At 42.7% G+C, this 19,516-nt stretch overlaps 1 protein-coding gene across 1 annotated transcript in view; it reads left to right on the top strand.

The window, feature by feature from the left end:
- LOC118019975 (coiled-coil domain-containing protein 6) overlaps positions 1-19,516 on the top strand; it is a 103,822-nt gene that overhangs the window by 60,050 nt on the left and 24,256 nt on the right. The window contains exon 3 of the mRNA XM_035019727.1: positions 5,512-5,640. Within this exon, the coding sequence (XP_034875618.1) occupies positions 5,512-5,640 (129 nt within the window). The remainder of the gene's footprint in view (positions 1-5,511; positions 5,641-19,516) is intronic.

Genomic DNA, 19,516 nt, shown 5'->3' with positions numbered 1-19,516 from the left:
AAGGCCGTGAAGGCAGAGATCTTGGTTTTAACCAAGGTTTTTCAACCCTAGTTAGACCCCTCACCAGCTGTGTGACTCTGGGCAGGTCCTTGGCCTCTCTAAGCTATGGTTTCATCCTTTGGAAATTGCAGACGATAGTATCCGCCATTACGGCCGGAAAATGCTTGGGACGTCGTAAACTAGAGCCTTGAAGTGTTAGCTGCTTTTGGAAGTAACTATTAGAATAAGAAACACACCATGAAGGAGACATTATACTGCACGGGAAGTACGGTGTGTTCCTCACAGCGTGAAGAAGAGGAGGAGGGCATGTGGGAAGGTATAGAAGATGTTTTCTGAGCCGTCCCCCACTTTGAGTAGGTTGGAGGGAGGGATTCAGGCACTGTACCAGAGGGTGCAGCGTGATCAGGGTTGTGGGCCACGGGTGCACAGCTGCTCGTGTTACAGTGCTCCCATGTGACTAGCAGAGCTTGCAGTCTGTAAGCCCCAGGACCAGAGTGGTCTCTAGAAGTGTTTGCCCAGTATGATGGGTTTCAGTTTTTTAAACTTACTTTTTAGGAAAAGAGTCTTGAACTTTGCCTTTAACCACAGTTACAACCACTCCCTGTGCTGAGACCCATCCTTCTTTGCCAGATGTCTGGACCCTGAAGGCTTTTAGGTTTGCAAACCTTAGACCGTCACTTGAGCAGAGTGTGAAATAGCATGAGGGAAGCATGGGAAACTTGCAGAGGGATTGGATCGTGGAAGCACTTGAATGTCATGCATTGGCATGTTACACCTTTGCAAGTAGTAGGGAGCCAGTGAAGGGTTTTGAGTGGAGTACTGAAGTATTAGGCTTTGTCTGCCGGGATGACCCATATTGGTTCTGGGGAGATCCATTAGGAGGCTTTGGCAGTGGCCTGGTGAAGAAGAATGAAAGACTTGAACTAGACTGGGGCCATGAGCACAGGAAGAAGAGGGTGGTTTGACAGCTGTTAGGGAGGCTGACTTACTGCCAATTGGTAACTGATGAGATGTGAAGTGTTGATTGAGAATAATGGTACCAGTAACAGACGGGGCCTGGAGGTGGGAATAAGTGTGGGCCCAAGAGGCATTTAGTGGTGATATAATGGATTTGAAGTGGGAGGCTGTCTTTCTGCTCAGGCTGCTCAGTAGAGCGGTTGAAAAGTTAGTTCGTAAAAGACTCAGTGTTGTGAGAGATAGTTTTGAACTTTTTTGCAGAGCTTATATGAATAACAATTGTTTTTGACAATCCAGTGACTTAATGTAGTTATTGTCCTGTGGGGGGGGGGTGGTGGTTCTCTACTTGGTCCAGGTGCAGGTAGTTCTAGTCCTTGGTGATTGTCAGTAAACCAAGGCTGTCAGTTGCAGGACTGGGTGGTAAGTACACAGGGAGAAATATTAGCGTGAACTAGTGAGAACTGAGGTGGGAGCATCTTGGGCTTCTTCAGAAGTTGCATGAAAAACTGGGTTGTGGGGCAGGTGGCTGGAAGGCTTACCTCGCTTGGCATTGGCTGGATCGACAACAAACCCAGACTTGCACACACACTTCGCCCAGACTGGGATTTGGCAAACCTGCTGCATGCTGGGTGGGAGGCCTGGCTCAGCAGCCAGCCTACATGTGCACCTGTGATGGTTCTCGCAGGTGAACAGTTTTCAGTGTCTCTACCTGCTAGAGAGAATTACTCAGTGAAGAGTTCTTGAATCTCTTATGTAAGAGGCCTGGTTCACAGAAAGCTTTTGTAAATTATAAAAAAAGATGGCAGTTAATGAGTGATTGAATGATGCTTAAGCCTAGCCTGTTTTAGATCAAAATAATGTTATACTTGTATTTTGTATTGGGCTGGAAGTTTGCTTTTGGGCCCAGTATATGATGAGTGGATAAAATAACAAAATGCTCAAGTTTTAGTACTTAGAATTTTATAGGTTTACAGTTGTATCTTTGCTTATGGCTTCTCAGTTAGGTTAAATTTTTTTTTTTTTTTTTTTTTATGCTGAATCCTAAGGAGCAAGCCTTTATTCATATAACCCTAATTCCATCAAAAATGTGCTGCCGGTAGATCATCCGTTATATAACATAATATCCATTCTACAGGGTTTTTTTGTTAATGTTAATAATATATTGCACAAGTAGGAGTTATAAAAACTATGTTTCATAATCTTTGTGATTGACTTTATAAGGTGTATTTATAGACAATTCTGATTGAAAAAATTTTAATCTACCTAAGCATTTTGCTTTAGATATATTTAAGGTGAACACATGAACACATTAATAGAATTTGCTCGACTATTTACTTCTCAGTTTGAACGATTTTTTTGTTCTAGTTCAGGATCACAGACCTTCTTGGAACATTTAAAATTGCTTATAAAGGGGTTCCTGGTGGCTTAGTCGGTGCCTTCAGCTCAGGTCTTGATCTCCTGGGATCAAGCCCCACATCGGGCTCCCTGCTTAGCGGGGGGCCCGCTTCTCCCTCTCCCTCTGCCGCTCTGCCTACTTGTGATCTCTCTCTCTGTGTCTCTCTGTCAAATAAAATCTTTTAAAAAAATAAAATTGCTCATAAAGTGTTAAGGCCTTTGATTAGAAATTTAAAATCATGCCTTGAATTTTGTACCCACTTGAAGATGCCACTGAAACTGGAGTTTATTTCTGATGGCTGGTCTTGTGTCAGCCTAAGTCAGGCTCCCTTTAGGGTTTTTGTTTGTGGTTTCGTGAGCTACAGCTTTAACACAGGCAGGTGGATTCAGGATGTCAGTTCAAGCCCCGTTGGGGCCGAGTGCCTTGAATTTACATGGTATCTGTTTAAAACAATTTCAGAATTTTCCTCAGGTAAACTCTGTGGTGGTTAGTTTCTCAAGATCCCTTCCTTGCTCTGCCACCTCCCTCTTGCTCATCTTCATTCTCTGAGGATTTGAAAGGGGGGGGAGTGTGTTTCTGTATTTCTGTGTTTCTCTTTGTATTGGTGGTTTCTTTGTTCCAAGAAGAACCCTGTTTTCTACTTAGAGTGTTCTGTTCCGAAACTCCATGCTCTGCTCCAAAATTGCCTGTCACCTGCGAGACGGCAGAACAAAGCAGGCAGCAAAGCTGTCCTTTGGGGATGGAGAACATTGTGAATCTTTGGCAAACAGATCCCAGGATGGCTTGATCTTTTCCAAATGGGTTAGTGTAACCCGGGGAACGTACTTGAGTTATGGTAACAGCAGCTTTACCATCAAATTCTCCTCAGGATATAGCTTTTGAGAGGAAAAATCCTCTTAAAATGGAGAGCTTTTATGGCTTTTATTACTAGTTTAATCTGTGTTGTTAAAGGAAATACCTAATCAGATACTGACAATATAGACCATCTGTCTAAATAGGAATATTTTCCTGTAAGCCCATGACAGCCTAACATTTTCTCAGATTGACATTCTGTGACAAATGCGGCATCGTGGGCCAGACATTTTTCAATGTTAGATTGCATCCTTTATTGTTATAATTAACCTCAGGGCAGAAGAATAATGCTAAAAAAAAAAGGGGGTATTCTTTCAAATCAACATGGCAGCAGTTGAAAACATATTGGAAAACAGCTAATATAAAAAAAAGACTTTGCAAAGGGTTTAAAGGTTTTAAAACTAAAGTTCATTTTTCTAAAACCAGTGGATACCATTTAAGCTTAGTGTCCATAAACTGTTTTAGGGCAAGGATAATATCTTCACTAGAGAAGTCACCTATGTCTAAGGCAGGACCTACAGATAGAAGACACACAGGTAATGTTTACAGAATAAAAATGTTAGGTGGAGATGCGCACGCTTTGCTGTTTTTTTCCTCTTGAGTGATATTTGTGTCTGAAATGGCAGGGGCTCTTCTTGTTCTCTGTCCATTTCTCTTATGTCTTTTAATTACTGCTTGATCTTGCAGAACCTGAGTTTTAAGGAGCGAGCTAAAAATAGACTTGTCACTGTAAGCACCTCCTTGCATCTGCTTTTTTTCTGGGTCCCTGCAAGGTTGACCAGCTTTTTTTTGGAGTTGCACATCAGAAACAGTTGGCAGAAAACCAGCATCTGTTTAGTCAACATTTCCATTGTTAAAATACTATGTCAGATTTTAAACTTTTTTTTTTTTAACCAAGAATGTGCTTGCTTACAGAGCAGTGGGATTGTGTCCAGTGTGGAGAGGGTTCGGTGCAGCCATGTGGAGGTTGCTCAGGGCTGGCTAATCAGACCATATGCGGGGTTTACAAAAAGACATCGCATCCTCCAGGCAAGCACGCATGGATTACTGAAACGTGTTTGGTCATGTGACTTTTTAAACGCCAGGCATGCACTGGACACTAGAGGAGTCTGAAGATGATTCCTCTTAGGTTTGCTCAGGATCCGGTGGGAGAACGCTGGCTTGGGGTTCAGAACAGGATGTGGGTCCCAGACTCTGCCACCTTCCAGCTGAATTATCTTGGAAACCTCTTTTGTCACATAGAAAAAGGGGGTGATCATGCCTGCCTATGCATATGAAGAACGTGGTACACCATGCTGCCTGAAGAAATGGTTTTGAAGGTAAAATTAGGGAGCAGTGTCCTCTTAGATATGTACATACAACTGTGTGTGTTTCATTGTTTTTAATACCCTTTACTTAATCTCCCCTTGATTTTGAAAATACTGGACCCTGTTGCTATCATTCTACCCAACCCCTGCTGTGGATCAACCCAACCTCCCAGTTGAGAATGTTAGAAATAAAGCATAGTTCTTAATGAGAACCCCAGTAGTCATACATCTGATGGATTTCCTTTATTCCCTTTTGGTTTTGATGGTTGGAGTACATTTTTAAAAAGCTTTTCAATGACACCATAACTTTATCTTTTAACTGCATAAATAAGAGGCCTCCCCCCTTGGTTTTTAGGAAAGATGTAGGAGGTGTGATGTATGTTCTCATTATAGAAAGATAATTAATTGTACTGATTTTTGCCAAAGGATGCTTATTAGTATATAGGGAAATAGTATTCAGAATAATTTATGTATGTTTTCTGATTGTGACATCTTTACACACATTATATAAATCTGAGTAATTCATTTAGTAAAAACTGACTGTAAAATTTCTATTTTTCATTTAATTTTTATCATGGTATAAAATTTGAAGAGTACCAAAAGGGTGTGTGCGTGTGTGTGTATATTGAAAAGCAAGTTTCCTTCTTTACCTCATTCCCTAGCCTCCCAATTCCTCCCTACAGAGGCAACCACTTACATGTTTTTAAAAACAGAAACCTGGGTCTACTCATGATTTGATGCTCAGGTGTATCTGCCGTGTCATTTTCAGCCTTTTGGCTCAGGCCAGGCGTCTGTGTGCGTGTGCTATAATTTCTGGTTGTAAGTTAGAGGAACCTAGGGGCAGGTTCCTCATAGGTGTACACTTGGGTATCGGCAGACATGAGGGTTGTAACTTCTGTGATGATACCTCTTACCTCAGTGGACCCAGCTTTTGGAGCCCGTGTTTCTCTGGCTTTTGAGTGTCTTGATTTTCACGTCTGTGTTTTTCCCATTTTCCAGTTGCAGCATGAGAAAGCGGAACTAGAACAGCATCTCGAACAGGAGCAGGAATTCCAGGTCAACAAACTGATGAAGAAAATTAAAAAACTGGAGAATGATACCATTTCTAAGCAGCTCACATTAGAACAGGTAAAAATGTATATAGTTCTCTCCATATACTTTTTTCTCCTCTTATCAGCTTGTTCTTTCAGGCCTGCAGATACCCTGAGCAATGTAAGTGAAAAATACTTTTCAGCTGTTTCTTCCCACAGTGGGGACTTCATTTCTGAAGTACGCATTGACAGAGCTGCCTAGCACCTGCTCTCTCTCTCTCACACTTTCTCTTTTTTTTTTTAACTGCAATTAATAAAGTTTCTGGGGATATGTTGTGATGTACTGATTTACAGGCAGGAAATGTTAGGTTCCTTTTACCGAGGGGAAACAATGTGTTTTTAACCACAGGATAGTTTCTGTGAAAGTTCCTGAGACAGTGTGGTTGTGGAGCTAAAACTTTTCTGTCAGGGGTTCTTCAGAACAAACAGCATTTTTCTTCTTTGAATTATTAGCAGTATTATTAGCAATTATTAGCGGTATTATTTGAACCCTATCTTTTCCCAACTCGATTTGTTGATACCGATATGGAGTCATAGACTTGGTTGCTTAACCTGGTTCAGCCACTAACTAGTTGTATGACCTTGCATTGACTTCATTCACTTCTCTGGGCCCAAGTTTTCCATTTGTAAACAGAGGAGGACAAACTAAAATCAGGAATGGCAAGCTTAAACAGGTACAGAAGATGGAAAGTAATAGGGTATGGTCCCTTTGTCCGTTGCCCTTGGCAGACATTGGTATTTGAGCACAGGCCTTGCCTAGGGAGTCCAGACTGGTCCTTATGCTCTTCAACACACAGAACTGTGGACAGCCATTATCAGCCTATCCAAGTTGGTATGTCAGACAGAAGTACTTGTTATCCCTAGCCTCGGTGCTCCCTGATGCCTTCCCCCCGATCTAATGTCCTGAGATTTTACTTTCCCTAAGATAAATTATAAGAAGCTGACCCTAGTGTACTGCGATTTGGTTTCCATGTAAAATTCAGTGTATTGATGAAGATCTTCCAGCTCTTTGTAATTTCAACCCTGATTGCCAGTTCGATGGTTTGGCTAAGCCATTCATGCAAAGTTGTCTGATTTATCCAAACTTTAGGGTCTTTCTGTGCGTCTCAGTTCATGTTGACTGGTTCTGAAATCACCCCCAGGGCCGCTCTAGTTTCATTATTGTCCCTGAGAATGAAGTGGTGACGGGAATGTCAGCTTTGAGAGGAAGTCAGGGTTGGAATTAATCTGACATCTGTTTTCAGTGTTATTCTTGAATTTCCCTGTATCATAGGGAGGAATGTCACTGAGTTTTCTAAGACTGTGAATAATGGTCCTAAAAACATTTCTCTATCCCTTCCAGGTAAAAGAAAAAAAAGTTCCGTTTTCAAAGGTCGGCTATTTTATACATATCCAGAGTAATCTATACTTACCATTTGTCTTCGGAATTCAGATGCAATATCTAAATTTAGAAAACACCTACCACACACAGTTTAAAAACATTGTATTCCAAAGTTCACCTGCTAATTCCTAAGAGAAGCAGTAACCAGTTCCATTGAAGTTAAAGCTTTGAAGATTCTTGTTTAAGTCCCTGACACACCAAATACTTGGTATTGGTACTTATTAATCAAGAGCTAACCAAGTGACCAAGTGAAATTCTCACAGGGGTGGGTGTTGTGAGAACTTCACTTGGTCACGGCCTTCATGGTGGTGGCTGTCAGGAACTGAAACAGCTTCTCTCTTGCATTTGTTCAGAAGCTGAGGCGACTTTGGAGATGGGGCTATGACCCTCAGGGTTTAGCTGTGGCCACAAGGTGGAGGTAGTGGCCTGGTGTCCTTGAGAGGACGGTTTGATCTTAGAGTCCATGGGGGAGAGAGAATGGATTGCTGCAATCTTAAGACTCTTTGGGGACTTCAGTAACTGAAACCCTTTAAAATGATGTCCAAGGCATACATTCTCACCAACTTAATGACACAGTGCACTTTCAGGGTTATTTCAGACCTCAATAATAAAGAAATGGAGTTCACAATGGAATATATGCACTGCAAAGCCCTATCCTGGAAATAAACCTCAGATCTGGGATATCAAGTTCCTATGTTAATTAAGATGGAGAAATTTAACATCATCATGAAACTTCCCCCCTTTGTTTTGGATATGTCTGGGATGATTAAATGTTGGGGAACTTATTCTGTATTTTGTTCAGCTATAAATAATTTTAGTCAGTGCTTTGGGGGAATGTTTTTTTTTTTTCGTCCAGTAAAAATAAATCTGTTCTGTGCTTCCATGAATGTGATCTGATCCTCTCTTTGATTATCCTCCATATGATACACTGTAGGTCACGGTCTATATTACAGAATATATCCTATACTGTAGGTCATTATCAAGAGCAAAGGCATGTACTACATTATGTATTATAATGATTTGTCTGTAGTACATGCCTTTGCTCATCTATCTGACAGTAAACCTATTTTTTAAACTGTAAGCTATCTGGAGGCAGTTATCCCATGTGTCTTACGGTCTCCTACTGCTTTGTTGGAAGAGTTTAAGTGTAGATTTGGCCAGGTAACTGGAAAGCGGTCATTTGTATTTTGGAAGGAGGTACAGTGCAGTGTTCAGGGCCCGGGCACTGGCTTCCAAAGGAATTGGATGGGAATCTGGTTCCTCTGCTTAATATCCTAGATCACCTTCTTTTTGGCGGTGATGGTGACGGTAGCAGCTTTATTGAGATAAATTCACATACCATAAAAATCCTCCATTTAAAATGTACAATTTATTGACTTTTAGTCTATTCAGAGTTGTGCAGCCATAACCACGATCAATTTTAGAGCATTTTCATCACCTCAAGGAGAAACCCTGTACCCTTCAGCTGTCACTCTGAATTTCCCATTCCCCTGAAGCAGCCACTACTCTACTTCCTGTCTGTATTTGCCCATCCTGGATACTTCATAAAAATGGAATTATATAATATGTCCTCTTTTGCAAGTGGCTCCTTTCACTTAGCATAAGGCTTTTATCCATGTTGTAGCCTGTATCACTTGACTACTTTTCCCAACTGAATAATGTTTCACTGCATGGATTTTTATTGGATAAAATAAATGGATATCATATTTTGTGTATCCATTCATCATTTGGTAGACATTTGGGTTGTTTTAACCCTTTGGTTATTATGAATAATGCTGCTGTGAATATTCATGTACAATTTTTTTTTTATTTTAAGATTTTATTTATTTTGGAGAGAGAGTGCACTTGAGAGAGCATGGGGGCGGGGGGAGGGACAGAGAAGGAGAGACTTTCAAGCCGACTCCTTGTTGGAGTGCAGAGCCCACTGTGGGGCTTGATCTCACGACCCTGAGGTCATGCCCAGAGCTGAAACCAACTGAGCCACGCAGGTCCCCCTCATGTACAATTTTTCATGTGGATATATGTTTTCATTTTTCTTGGGCACATACCTAGGAGTGCATTTGTCGGATTACATGGTAACTCCGTGTTTACCATTTGGGGGGATTGCTAGCCTGCTTATCTTTGTTTTTCTTTCTTTAAAGATTTACTTATTTATTTTAGAGAGAGTGTGAGCTGGGGGTGGGGGATGGGCAGAAGGAGAGGGAGAGAAGCAGACTCCCTGCTGAGTGCGGAGCCCACTGTGGGCCTCAATCCCAAGACCCTGAGACCATGACTTGAGCTGAAATGAGTCAGACACTCAACTGACCGAGCCACCCAGGCGCCCCTGGACTGTTCTTTCAAAGTGGTTGGACCATATTGATTAAAGCCATCTTGGTAAATGTGAAGTGGTATTCATTGTGGTTTTGTATTTCCCTGATGGCTAATGATTTTGAGAATCTTAGGTGCTTCTTGGCCATTTTTATATCTTTCGTAAACATGTCTATTTAAGATCATTTTATTATTGAATTGTAAGAGTTCCTTACATATTCTAGATACAATTCCCTTATCAGATATATCGTTTGCAACTCACATGCCAGGAGGCCCTCACTGTAGACTAGGATTAGTCTAGTCAGCATGACTTTAGTGTTGTGACGGGCTTTTTTTTTTTTTTTAACTGGTGGTCGCTGCCTGCAAACCCCTTATTTGAAAATTTTTGTTCAAACATGATCATTGTTAGTCTCTTATTTGGTATTCACATTTTCTTAGGTGACAGAACATTTAAAACTTGGAATGTTCTCTTAGTGTCAGGAAATCTTGATCTTGAATATTTTCTCCCAACCAGGAAGGATTTTTCTTATTTCTCTGGAGAAGGATAACTAGCATCAAGAGGCAGGCAGTACTAGCTTATTTATTAAGTGAAGTTCAAGTCAGCAGCTGTGGAGGGCCCTCTGTGCACTTGGCATGGAACACTGTGGGAAAAGAGAAGACCGTGACTGTAAGCAGGTGGACTAGGTACTTAACCATTGTTAGGAAGTACAACAGGAAAAAATAGAGTGAATTAATGGGGAATTAGTCCTGTAATTCAGCTAACACTCGCATCATGAACAGGGTCACCTGCCACATACCAGATGTCCTTCCTCTGTTCTCCTCTAGCTGGCCCAGCGAGTGTGGCCTTCTCTGTTATTTCTGGAATTTGGGGTGTCTTCTTTTATCTGAGATAATCCCGGCTCCCAAAAGCAGAGACATCCTTGTCTAAAGTTGGATTCAGAATTGGATGGTAATTTCATTCATTAGCCTCCATTTACAAATGATAGTATCTTAGCCCTATCTTAGCATAGGAAAACTCTTCCTTGGGTTCAAATCTTCCTTCCATCTGAAGAACCCGTGTGACATCAGGCAAGCAGTTTGAGCTCTTTTGTGAAACAGACATGAATACCTAAATTCGTAGCTTTGTTGAGAGGATTACTCTTGGCATCCTGCCTCTCCTCACACTCCACGCATAGCGAAGTTCTTTCATCCCTCCCCTCAGAATTGTTTCACTGTGGACAAGAGAGAAGTTAACATGGCAACCCAGGACACCAATGTGTTTGTAACCATACATGTGATGGGGACAAGTTTCCTAAAACAGCGTTTCTTGTGCTTTGCACTGATTTTCTATTGAATTCTGTTTCATTTTTCACAAAATGTAGGTCACAACGGACTCATTTCACAGTCCAGTAATGGTTCATGACCTGCAGTTTGAAAACCATGCTGTGCTGTGTGCCATGCTCTCTTGCCCCCAGATCCCCACAGGTCCGTTTCTCCAGGCAGTCAGGGGTATGTGCTGTCAAGCAGTCACATAATGACCAGTACTGCTTCCCAAACAGCAGTTAGCAAACAATTCAAGTGTTTCTTCCCTATAGATTTTCTAATAAGTTAAAGGAGGAAAGGCACAATGTTGACCTTAACACCAAGTCCCAGTGATTCACATCTAGTAAGCTCTCCAAAAACTGTAGCTTCTGCTGTTAATAATGAAAGTTTCCATCTAATTTCTGTGGTACTTTGCCCTACCCGTTTTCCAGGAAAATGAGCATGCATATTAATTGAGCCTCAAATGTCTTACCACCTTCCTTGACCTGGTCTCTTCAACTGATGAATCAGTATGTGTTCACATGCCCTGTGTGACCCAGCCCCTTTGGCTTTCGTTTGTGCCTATGAGCAGTTAGCGCATTTGTATGGCCCCGAGCCTGTATTCATTCAGTTTATGTGCCTGCTATCTACACATACTCTGCTAAGAAAGATGATGTTAGGTCCTTGGCCTCGTGGAGCTTGGTCTCCTGGTCCGGGAAGGCCAGTGGATCTGTGGACAGTGAGGAGGGACGCTGTGTGCATGGCTGTGGTGGAGGGGAGCAGTGACACCCCTGCAGTGGCCCCACCCCCCACCCCCAACCACAGGAGAGGCCCTGAAGCTCCTTGGCACCTGGTTTAATTATTTGTTAATTGACACACACGGTTGGATAGATCTAAGTCCAGCCTTGTTGCAAGGGAACAGGGAGGAGACAAATGGGAGGAAGACGTGCGGTAAAAAGTGGGTGCAGGCCCTGCATGGAGCAGAGATGCTGGAAACGGAACAAAGCTGGTGAAGAAGATGTGAGGTTGAACCCTTCCTCTTTGTTCCTGGGCGAGGAAGGAGAAGGGTTGCGGTGGTCTGCCTCCGTGGTGGCTTTGAGGGCGTAAGCTTGTCTTTCCAGGCAGCGTTTTGCCTAATGTAGGCCTCCGTGCTGATCGGTGCTGGGGGCTTACCTTCAGCCACCTGGCAGTGTCCGGTGAGTACAGAGGCCTGAAAAGACCCCAGCTTCAGGAGCACTGCAGAGGCGATACCCTCTTACCCTGGGGTCTCTCACCCTCTGTGACTGTAGCAAATCACAGGGCTGGGGTTTAGAGTGATGTCCTTCAAGCCTTAGGACAAGACTTATTTTGTTGTTGTTGTTTTTTAAGTTGAAACAAGCAAACAGTATATTTTAAGTGCTATTAACAAAAAAAAAGGTTTTAGGTTTCCAGCTCTTAGAACAGTTGTTCTTAGCTCAGGAGACAAGATGGCCTTTCTGCCTTACTTGTGTACACGGTAATTCGTTTAAGATGCAAACCAGTTTTGCATCTTTGGTTGATCTTTTTAATTGCTGTGGAACAAGGTATTTTTAAAGTTCATAGGGAGTGTGGCCCTACTGGGTTTGCTACAGTCCCATTCTGCTGCCTGCTGCCCTTGCAGGTCTGGCAGTGAGGACTCTGCCGCCCTGGCTCTGGTTGTCCCCGCGGGCTTCTCTGTGCCATTTTCCCAAAGAACAACCCTGTGACTGGAGGGTTCACTTCCATTAAGGAGATGACATTTAGTGACCACTGCAGGCTTTGAAATTTGATTTCAAATGCTAATCTCAAACTGTGGAAATGTTGGCAGTTTTTAATTGTTTTATGTATTATAAAAGTGATCCATTGCTCTTTCAAGAAAACTTGGAGGGCGCCTGGGTGGCTCAGATGGTTAAGCATCTGCCTTCGGCTCAGGTCATGATCCCAGGGTCCTGGGATCGAGTCCCGCATCAGGCTCCCTGCTTGGAAGGGGGCCTGCTTCTTCCTCTCCCTCTGCTGCTCCTCCTGCTTGTGCTCTTTCGCTCTGTCAAATAAATAAATAAATAAAATCTTTAAAAAAAAAGAAAAAGAAAACTTGGAAAACACAGAAGTACAGAAATGAAAAAAACACAACCTAGGCTACAATCCACCCCCCAAACAACTGCTATTCATATTTTTTATTTCCCCCTTTTCCTCTTTCTTCTTCCCCCCCTTTTTTTTAAAATAGGCTATTATAATTTGCTGCCTGCTTTTAATTTTTTTTTTTTTTTTTAAATAAAACATCGTAACCTGTGCCAGCATGTGTAGGTTAGCTGCATCAGTGTGCAGCCAGACACAATAATCATAGTAATTCCTGAAGTCTGCTCAGTGGCAGTTTGATTGTAGCAAATCCTTGGGGATGTTTGGTTGCTCGAGAAGCTTGGGTGCAAGCATCTTACCAACCGCTTATTTGGGAAAGGTAGGAAAAAGCCTCAGAGCGTAGCTGAAACGTGAATGGGATCTTGTACCTTGGAAGTAGGCAACCTAGGGGCAATCCTCAGCACTCAAAGGAAGCGTTAGCAGGCTCTCCTTTCAGCTGATTTGTTTTGTAACCCATAAGCCGTCAGGATGTCATGAAGCCCACTAAGAGGTCCCCACTCCAGGCCTGGGAAAGTGTACTCTGAGCTCTGTCAGGGACACAGATAAGTCAGTCTCTCTACAGGACGTGGGGGAAAAATCCCTCAGAACTCCTTTGCTAGATCTCATTTCAATTAATTAGAAAAATTCACTATGTTCTATCTTGTCAGACTTTATTTTGAAGCATACTTGCCATGTGGATCAGTTGGTGCAGATGATGTTACATAATGGCAGGGAAAAAATTCAAAATGCGTTTCCTGTGTAAAGAAAGAGACACCTCATCACAATCCAACAGGGTGCGTTTCTGGTCATGCCCTGGAAGTAAAGATTTTGCCTGTTAAATTGAAGGCCATTTGGTATGCTATAGTGAGGGCAGTAAAATCCAGAGATACTGTACTCAGACTTTGTGATTTTGAAATGCATGAAATCTTGTATCTTTATGACCAGAACAATAATATAGTTGGTGACTTAAGAAAGGGCGTTCTCCTTAGCTAAACATACATGGCTGATGAATGAATGGCTAAGTAAATCCAACATCTCTGTGTAAGAAAGTGGGATGGATGCGGTAATGATTTATCACAGAAACTTCCATTTTGGAGAAAGCATATCAAGCAAAGTTTCCCTAATGTTATTTTCTTAAGCTCACTTTATTTTATTTATTTATTAAAGATTTGGACAGAGAGAGACACACAGCGAGAGAGGGAACACAAGCAGGGGGAGTGGGAGAGGGAGAAGCAGGCTTCCTGCCGAGCAGGGAGCCCGATGTGGGGCTCAATCCCAGGACCCTGGGATCATGACCTGAGCCGGAGGCAGATGCTTAACGACTGAGCCACCCAGGCGCCCCTAAGCTCATTTTAGATAAGGGACTGGTGGTAGCCACTGATGTGATAGTGTATCCACCACATCCACTTTAATGGGACTCCTTTCCCATGGACTTCTCCACAGCACTCTTGATGTGGCAGAAGAATGTACACCCAGTTCCACTGGTGGTACTTATTTGGTAAAAGTCCCCTAGAATTATGAACCCACTATGCAGATTTATATGCTATCATGCCGATGTTAAGTGATGAAAACTTAAATCCAGAAACCATATAAATCTGAGTAATTATGTGTGTTTTTTGTTTTGTTGTGTTTTTCATAAAAAGCCTTCATTTCTCAACACCACTGAACAAAAGCAAAATTTACTGAACTGGTAAATGATGAAATAATGTCATTTTCACATGTTAATATTGATGGGATATTAATATTGTCCTGAAGTTATGTTCATTTCAAAAGAACAAGTCTAATTTTTATAGAACACAGTCTTTGAGAAGAAATATTTTGAAACTATGGTAAAGAAGGTTGACTCTGGGTTATCTGGAAAAGTCTCAAGAGTGTTTCAAAGAGCTAACATTTTATCCTCTGCGAGTTTATTGGCTTATTCAGGATTTTGTATATGTAAATAAGCATCCTAAATTAATGGATGTACTGTTAAATTGTATTGGGAAATTGTCAGTTTTTAAAATTAGATGTCTTTAAGTTTTTTGTTACAAAAATAGTAAATGTTCATTAAAAAATTGGATGGGGACAGAAACAGGCAGGAAGAGAAATTCTCACCAATATTCCTTTCACCCAAAGGGCAACCCTAATTATCTTGCTATATAGTTCTTTATGATTTTTTTACATCTTTTTCCTTTTTTTCCCCTCTATTAGTAGATTTCTGATGTATATAGATAAATTTTTCACCTATAATTGACTTCTTGAACTTGAAGATGAGCATCCTTTCTCTCCTTTTCTCTTGCTCTTCACTGACAAACTTCTGTCGGCTCTTTCTGTGCTTAGCATTGCATGAGCAGTGATGATGACCTAGAACTTGGTTTTAATTTTGAAACCAGCTGCAGCTTGGTTAATCAGATAGGTACCTCAGGGGCTCTGTGGTCTAGGAACACCTGTCTTAATTCAATTGTAAAACAAATTGGCTGTTTGATTTCTAAAAAGCATTTTTTTTTTTTTTCCAGAAGGCAAGGGTCAGATGTTTTCCAACCTAGGAGGAGAATTGTCAGGGCTGAGCAAAATTCCACTGATTGCCTGAACAGACACCAACAGCTTTTGACCAACTCTGTTGCTTTAATTGGTGAATAAGGCTTTGCCATAGAGCAAGGACCATGATGCATTGTACTCAGCTCTTTTCATGTCAGTTGCTCATGATCTTTATTTTCATAGCCCCCCCCCCCACCCCCATGAATCCTGTTCTTTCCTATGGATATGTAAAACCTTGATTAACTCAGGTATATTGGCAAAGTAGGCTGGAATGAGGTTAAGATCTTTTACTGGCTCTACTCTTGTGGTAGAAACAAAAATTGTCTTACCCCATTTGGGCTGCTAGAACAACATAGACTGGCTTATAAACAACAGAAATTTATTTCTCATTTCTCATGGTTCTGGAGGTTGGAATTCTAAGATCTGCGTGCCAGTGTGGTGGAGTTATGATGAGGACTCTCTTCCAGGTTGCAGACTGCCGACTTCTCCTTGTGTCTTCCTGTGGGGGAGAGCAGACAGCAGCAAGCTGCAAGGTCTCTCGTGACTCTTAGGACATGAATCCCTACACCATGGCCCCCCCCCCCCCCGACCTCATGACATCAGCTAAACCTAACTACCTCCCCAAGGCCCCACCTCTATATAGCATCACACTGGGGGGTTAGGGCTTCAACGTAGGAATTTGGGGGGGATACAAACATTCAACCTTTGCAAAAATGTTCATTTTTCTGTCTGTAATTTAGTCATTTTCTAAATATTGGTGTTTTACCTTCCCAGGTGATTCTGCTGTATCTCCAGGGTAACCACTTTGAACATCTAATGGTGTTACATAACAAATTGATAGGAAATTGGGCTAAGCTATTGATAGCCTTCAGATACTACTTAACCTGGAAGGTTTTGGGGCATCCTAGCACCTACTTGTTTTCTTAGGATTTATCTCTTTCTCTTAGGGAAAAAAATCTAGCCAACTAAGAGTTTGGTTAATGTAGGTCTTAGAGGATTCCGATTTCTTTTTTAAACGTTGGGTATGGTGCTTATATCATCACCATCTCTGTGCCCTCTGCTGTGCGTTGTAACAAACTTTGTGTCTGTGTTCTGTTTTTATGGTAGCCCTTACCTCATGGGCTTTTCCCTCTCTTTTATTATCTTGGATTAGTTGTAAGGGGCTGCCTTCCAAAATTTGTTTTTTTAAGCCAGAGGTTAGGGGTTCAAAATACATTTTCCCATAGAAGCAGGGCATCTGGGTGGCTCAGTCGGTTAAGTGTCCAGCTCTTGATTTTGGCTCAGGTCATGATCTCAGGGTCCTGGGATTGAGCCCTCCATCAGGCTCTGCGCTCACCTGGGAGTCTGCTGGAGAATTTGTCTCTCCCTCCCTCCTTCTGCCTCTGTGCCCCCCCTCCCCCCACTCTCTCAAGTAAATCTTTAAAAAATATCTATGTATGTGTGTGTACACACATACACTCTCTCTCTCTCTCTCTCTCTCTCTCTCTCCCTCTCCCCCCCATGGAAATCATGATAATGTGGTTACACTAAAACTTTTCAAAAATCCATTAAACCCTTCCCAAGTTCTGTAGTTGAGCGCGGTGGTGAGGCTGAAGTTCTCTTCAGGTTTTTTGGCCAACCATTTCTTTCGCACACCTCTCCCTCCACCCCGGTGTCCCAGTTCTCTTTAAATGGGAAAATGCTACAGGGACCCATCTCTCAGCCACCTTTGGCTTTTTTGGTGATGGGTCAGTATCTGTCCACTGAGAAGATAGAGCTAGGATGGGCTGTGAAGTCAAATGAACCAGCTAGATTTTTATGCACTAAGTTTATCTACTGAAGTTTCTGTATTTATTTTGGGAACATAATAAGAACTCCTGGTCTGACGTTAATTAACTTGCAATGGGAAGGAGAGCTACTGAAGAGAAGAAGAAAAGAATTTGGCAGTCCATTGAACTGACTTAATTATAAAGCAGGCTTTCAAATAAATAGTATACAAGTCAGTGATACCCATTGGTGCTGGGTGCTCACAGAATAAACAGTCAGAAGGGACTTGGGTTCTGGGTGCCCGCATGGCTCGGTTGAGTGTCGAACGCCGAGCCCCGAGTTGGGCTCTGCAGTCAGGGTGGAGTCGGCTTGCCTCTCCCGCCCGTTCTGCCCCTCCACCTGCTGGCGCATGCGTGCGCTCGCTCTCAAATAAATAAGATCTTGGAGTGGGGGCGGGGGAGAAGGGGCTTGGGTTCGCCCATCAGAATTTGATGTTGGTGATCGGTGTGTGGGTGCCTGTTGCACAAACTGAATGAGAAAAGCCGTCAGATATTGTTAGGAAGGAGATGGGGAGAGTATGACAGAGAGAGACCAGCATAATGAAAGCAGTGTGTCACTGGGCTGAAGTTTCCATTGGCAAGAATTTCTGACTTACTGCTCTGTAAACTCAGCATAAACTGTCAGATTCAAGGATTGTCTGATCTCAGGACAATGTTAGCACAGAAAATCAACTTCTGTCTGAGTCGGCAGAGCTGGTGTGTATGCTTCGGCTCTAAATATAGAGGTTGTGGAATTAGGTGGGCAAGCGATGGAGGGGCAACTCTGATAAAGAACTCGAGGGGGAATTGATTGTAGTCATAATTAATGATAATCATAATGCCATTTCCTCCAACTTCTTTGCCTTTTAGTGTCAATGAGAACTCCTCAGTGATGCAGGAAAGTTGAGATTTTTAATTTTTTTGGTATTTATTTATGTCTAGAAAAATTGAGATTTTTTTTTAAGATTTTATTTATTTATTTATTTGAGACAGAGAGAATGAGAGACAGAGAGCATGAGAGGGAGGAGGGTCAGAGGGAGAAGCAGGCTACCTGCTGAGCAGGGAGCCCGATGCGGGACTCTATCCCGGGACTCCAGGACCATGACCTGAGCCGATGGCAGTCGCTTAACCAACTGAGCCACCCAGGAGCCCGAAAAATTGAGATTTTTTAAAACTGAAAAAAATAAGGAAAGTCCACTCTTTCTAAGGCTAAAGATAAATGGACTCTAGGGCACTGCCAGCCTGTGGCATGAAACCCCCACGTCTGAGCCGCTGGGCTGGGGCCTCCTGTGCTGCTGGCTTCATGGAAATAAGTTAGTAGAGCGTTGGTACAACAGTGGTTCACTGAAGTGGGCAGTGAATTGATAGCTCGTAGCTCTACCAGTAGGTGCCGCAAAGAACCTGGGATTCATGCACGTTTTCAGCCCATGTCGCCTGCTCTCTTACCTGTTTGGCATCGTCTCAGACTCCCTAAGCCACCCCCTGGTCTGCTGCTCCCAAGAATTGTTGGCTCACAAACCGCAGCATAATTTACCCTAAATCCTGATTTTTCCTCAAGATCCGTGTACTTGCTGGTTGGAGGGGGCCCAGCTCTTCGGCCACCATGGTGACTGATAGCACTCCCATTTGGTGGTATCGCTTTGCCAGTCACACCATCTCCCAGACCAGTGTTCCCTCAGCTCTAAAATGAAAGGGTGGGGGCGCCTGGGTGGCTCAGTTGGTTAAGCGACTGTCTTCGGCTCAGGTCATGATCCCAGAGTCCTGGGATTGAGTCCCGCATCGGGCTCCCTGCTCGGCAGGGAGCCTGCTTCTCCCTCTGACCCTCCCCCCTCTCATGTGCTCTCTGTCTCTCTCATTCTCTCTGTCTCAAATAAATAAATAAAATCTTTAAAAAAAAATAAAAATAAAAAAAATAAAATGAAAGGGTGGGCTTAGTTGGTTCTCTTGCTGCTCCCCGCTCTAAGGATCTGTGCCTCAGCTAGCTCAGACTGAAGACAGCTGCCTTCTTAAGGCTGACCGAGAAGGATAGAGTGGCCAGTCCTGGAGGGGACGGCACAAGGCAGGGAGGCCAGGCTGCTCATTCAGTAGATGAGGACCTGCTCACAGCCATGTGCCTAGTAAGTTACACAGGGGTAGAGATAGCTTTGTCTTGATTTTGCTTTCCAGAGTTATTGATTAGCATTATGCACGATTACTCTAAAATTAAAAGCAACTGGGCATAAGTTTACTAGGCATCCCTACTGTAAAATGATACCTTGCTTGAATTTTTTCCTTGCCTACCAAGTACTCTCTATAATGCTTTCAGTTAAACGGGGGAGCAGGATCCTTAAAGGGTAAATGCCTTGGAATTTTGTTTCTTTAAAAAAAATGGCTGTGAATTGCACTTCAAAGCTTGGCTAAGCATATGGTCAGCGCAGAGCATCCCACAGTTTACTAGGAGTTCTGAGAGCTGTTCCAGAGTTTCTCCTCCTTGCTACAGGTAGGAAGTGTCTGACATTCCAAAGAGCATTTGTGCGGTAGTGTGCTCCCAG

Source organism: Mirounga leonina, unplaced genomic scaffold (assembly GCF_011800145.1).
Source record: "Mirounga leonina isolate KUSES-001 unplaced genomic scaffold, KU_Mleo_1.0 Mir_109, whole genome shotgun sequence".
In the NCBI taxonomy this organism is placed as follows: Eukaryota; Metazoa; Chordata; class Mammalia; order Carnivora; family Phocidae; genus Mirounga; species Mirounga leonina.
Note: the sequence above shows the minus strand (reverse complement) of the source record. Positions and strands in the feature narration are given on the sequence as shown.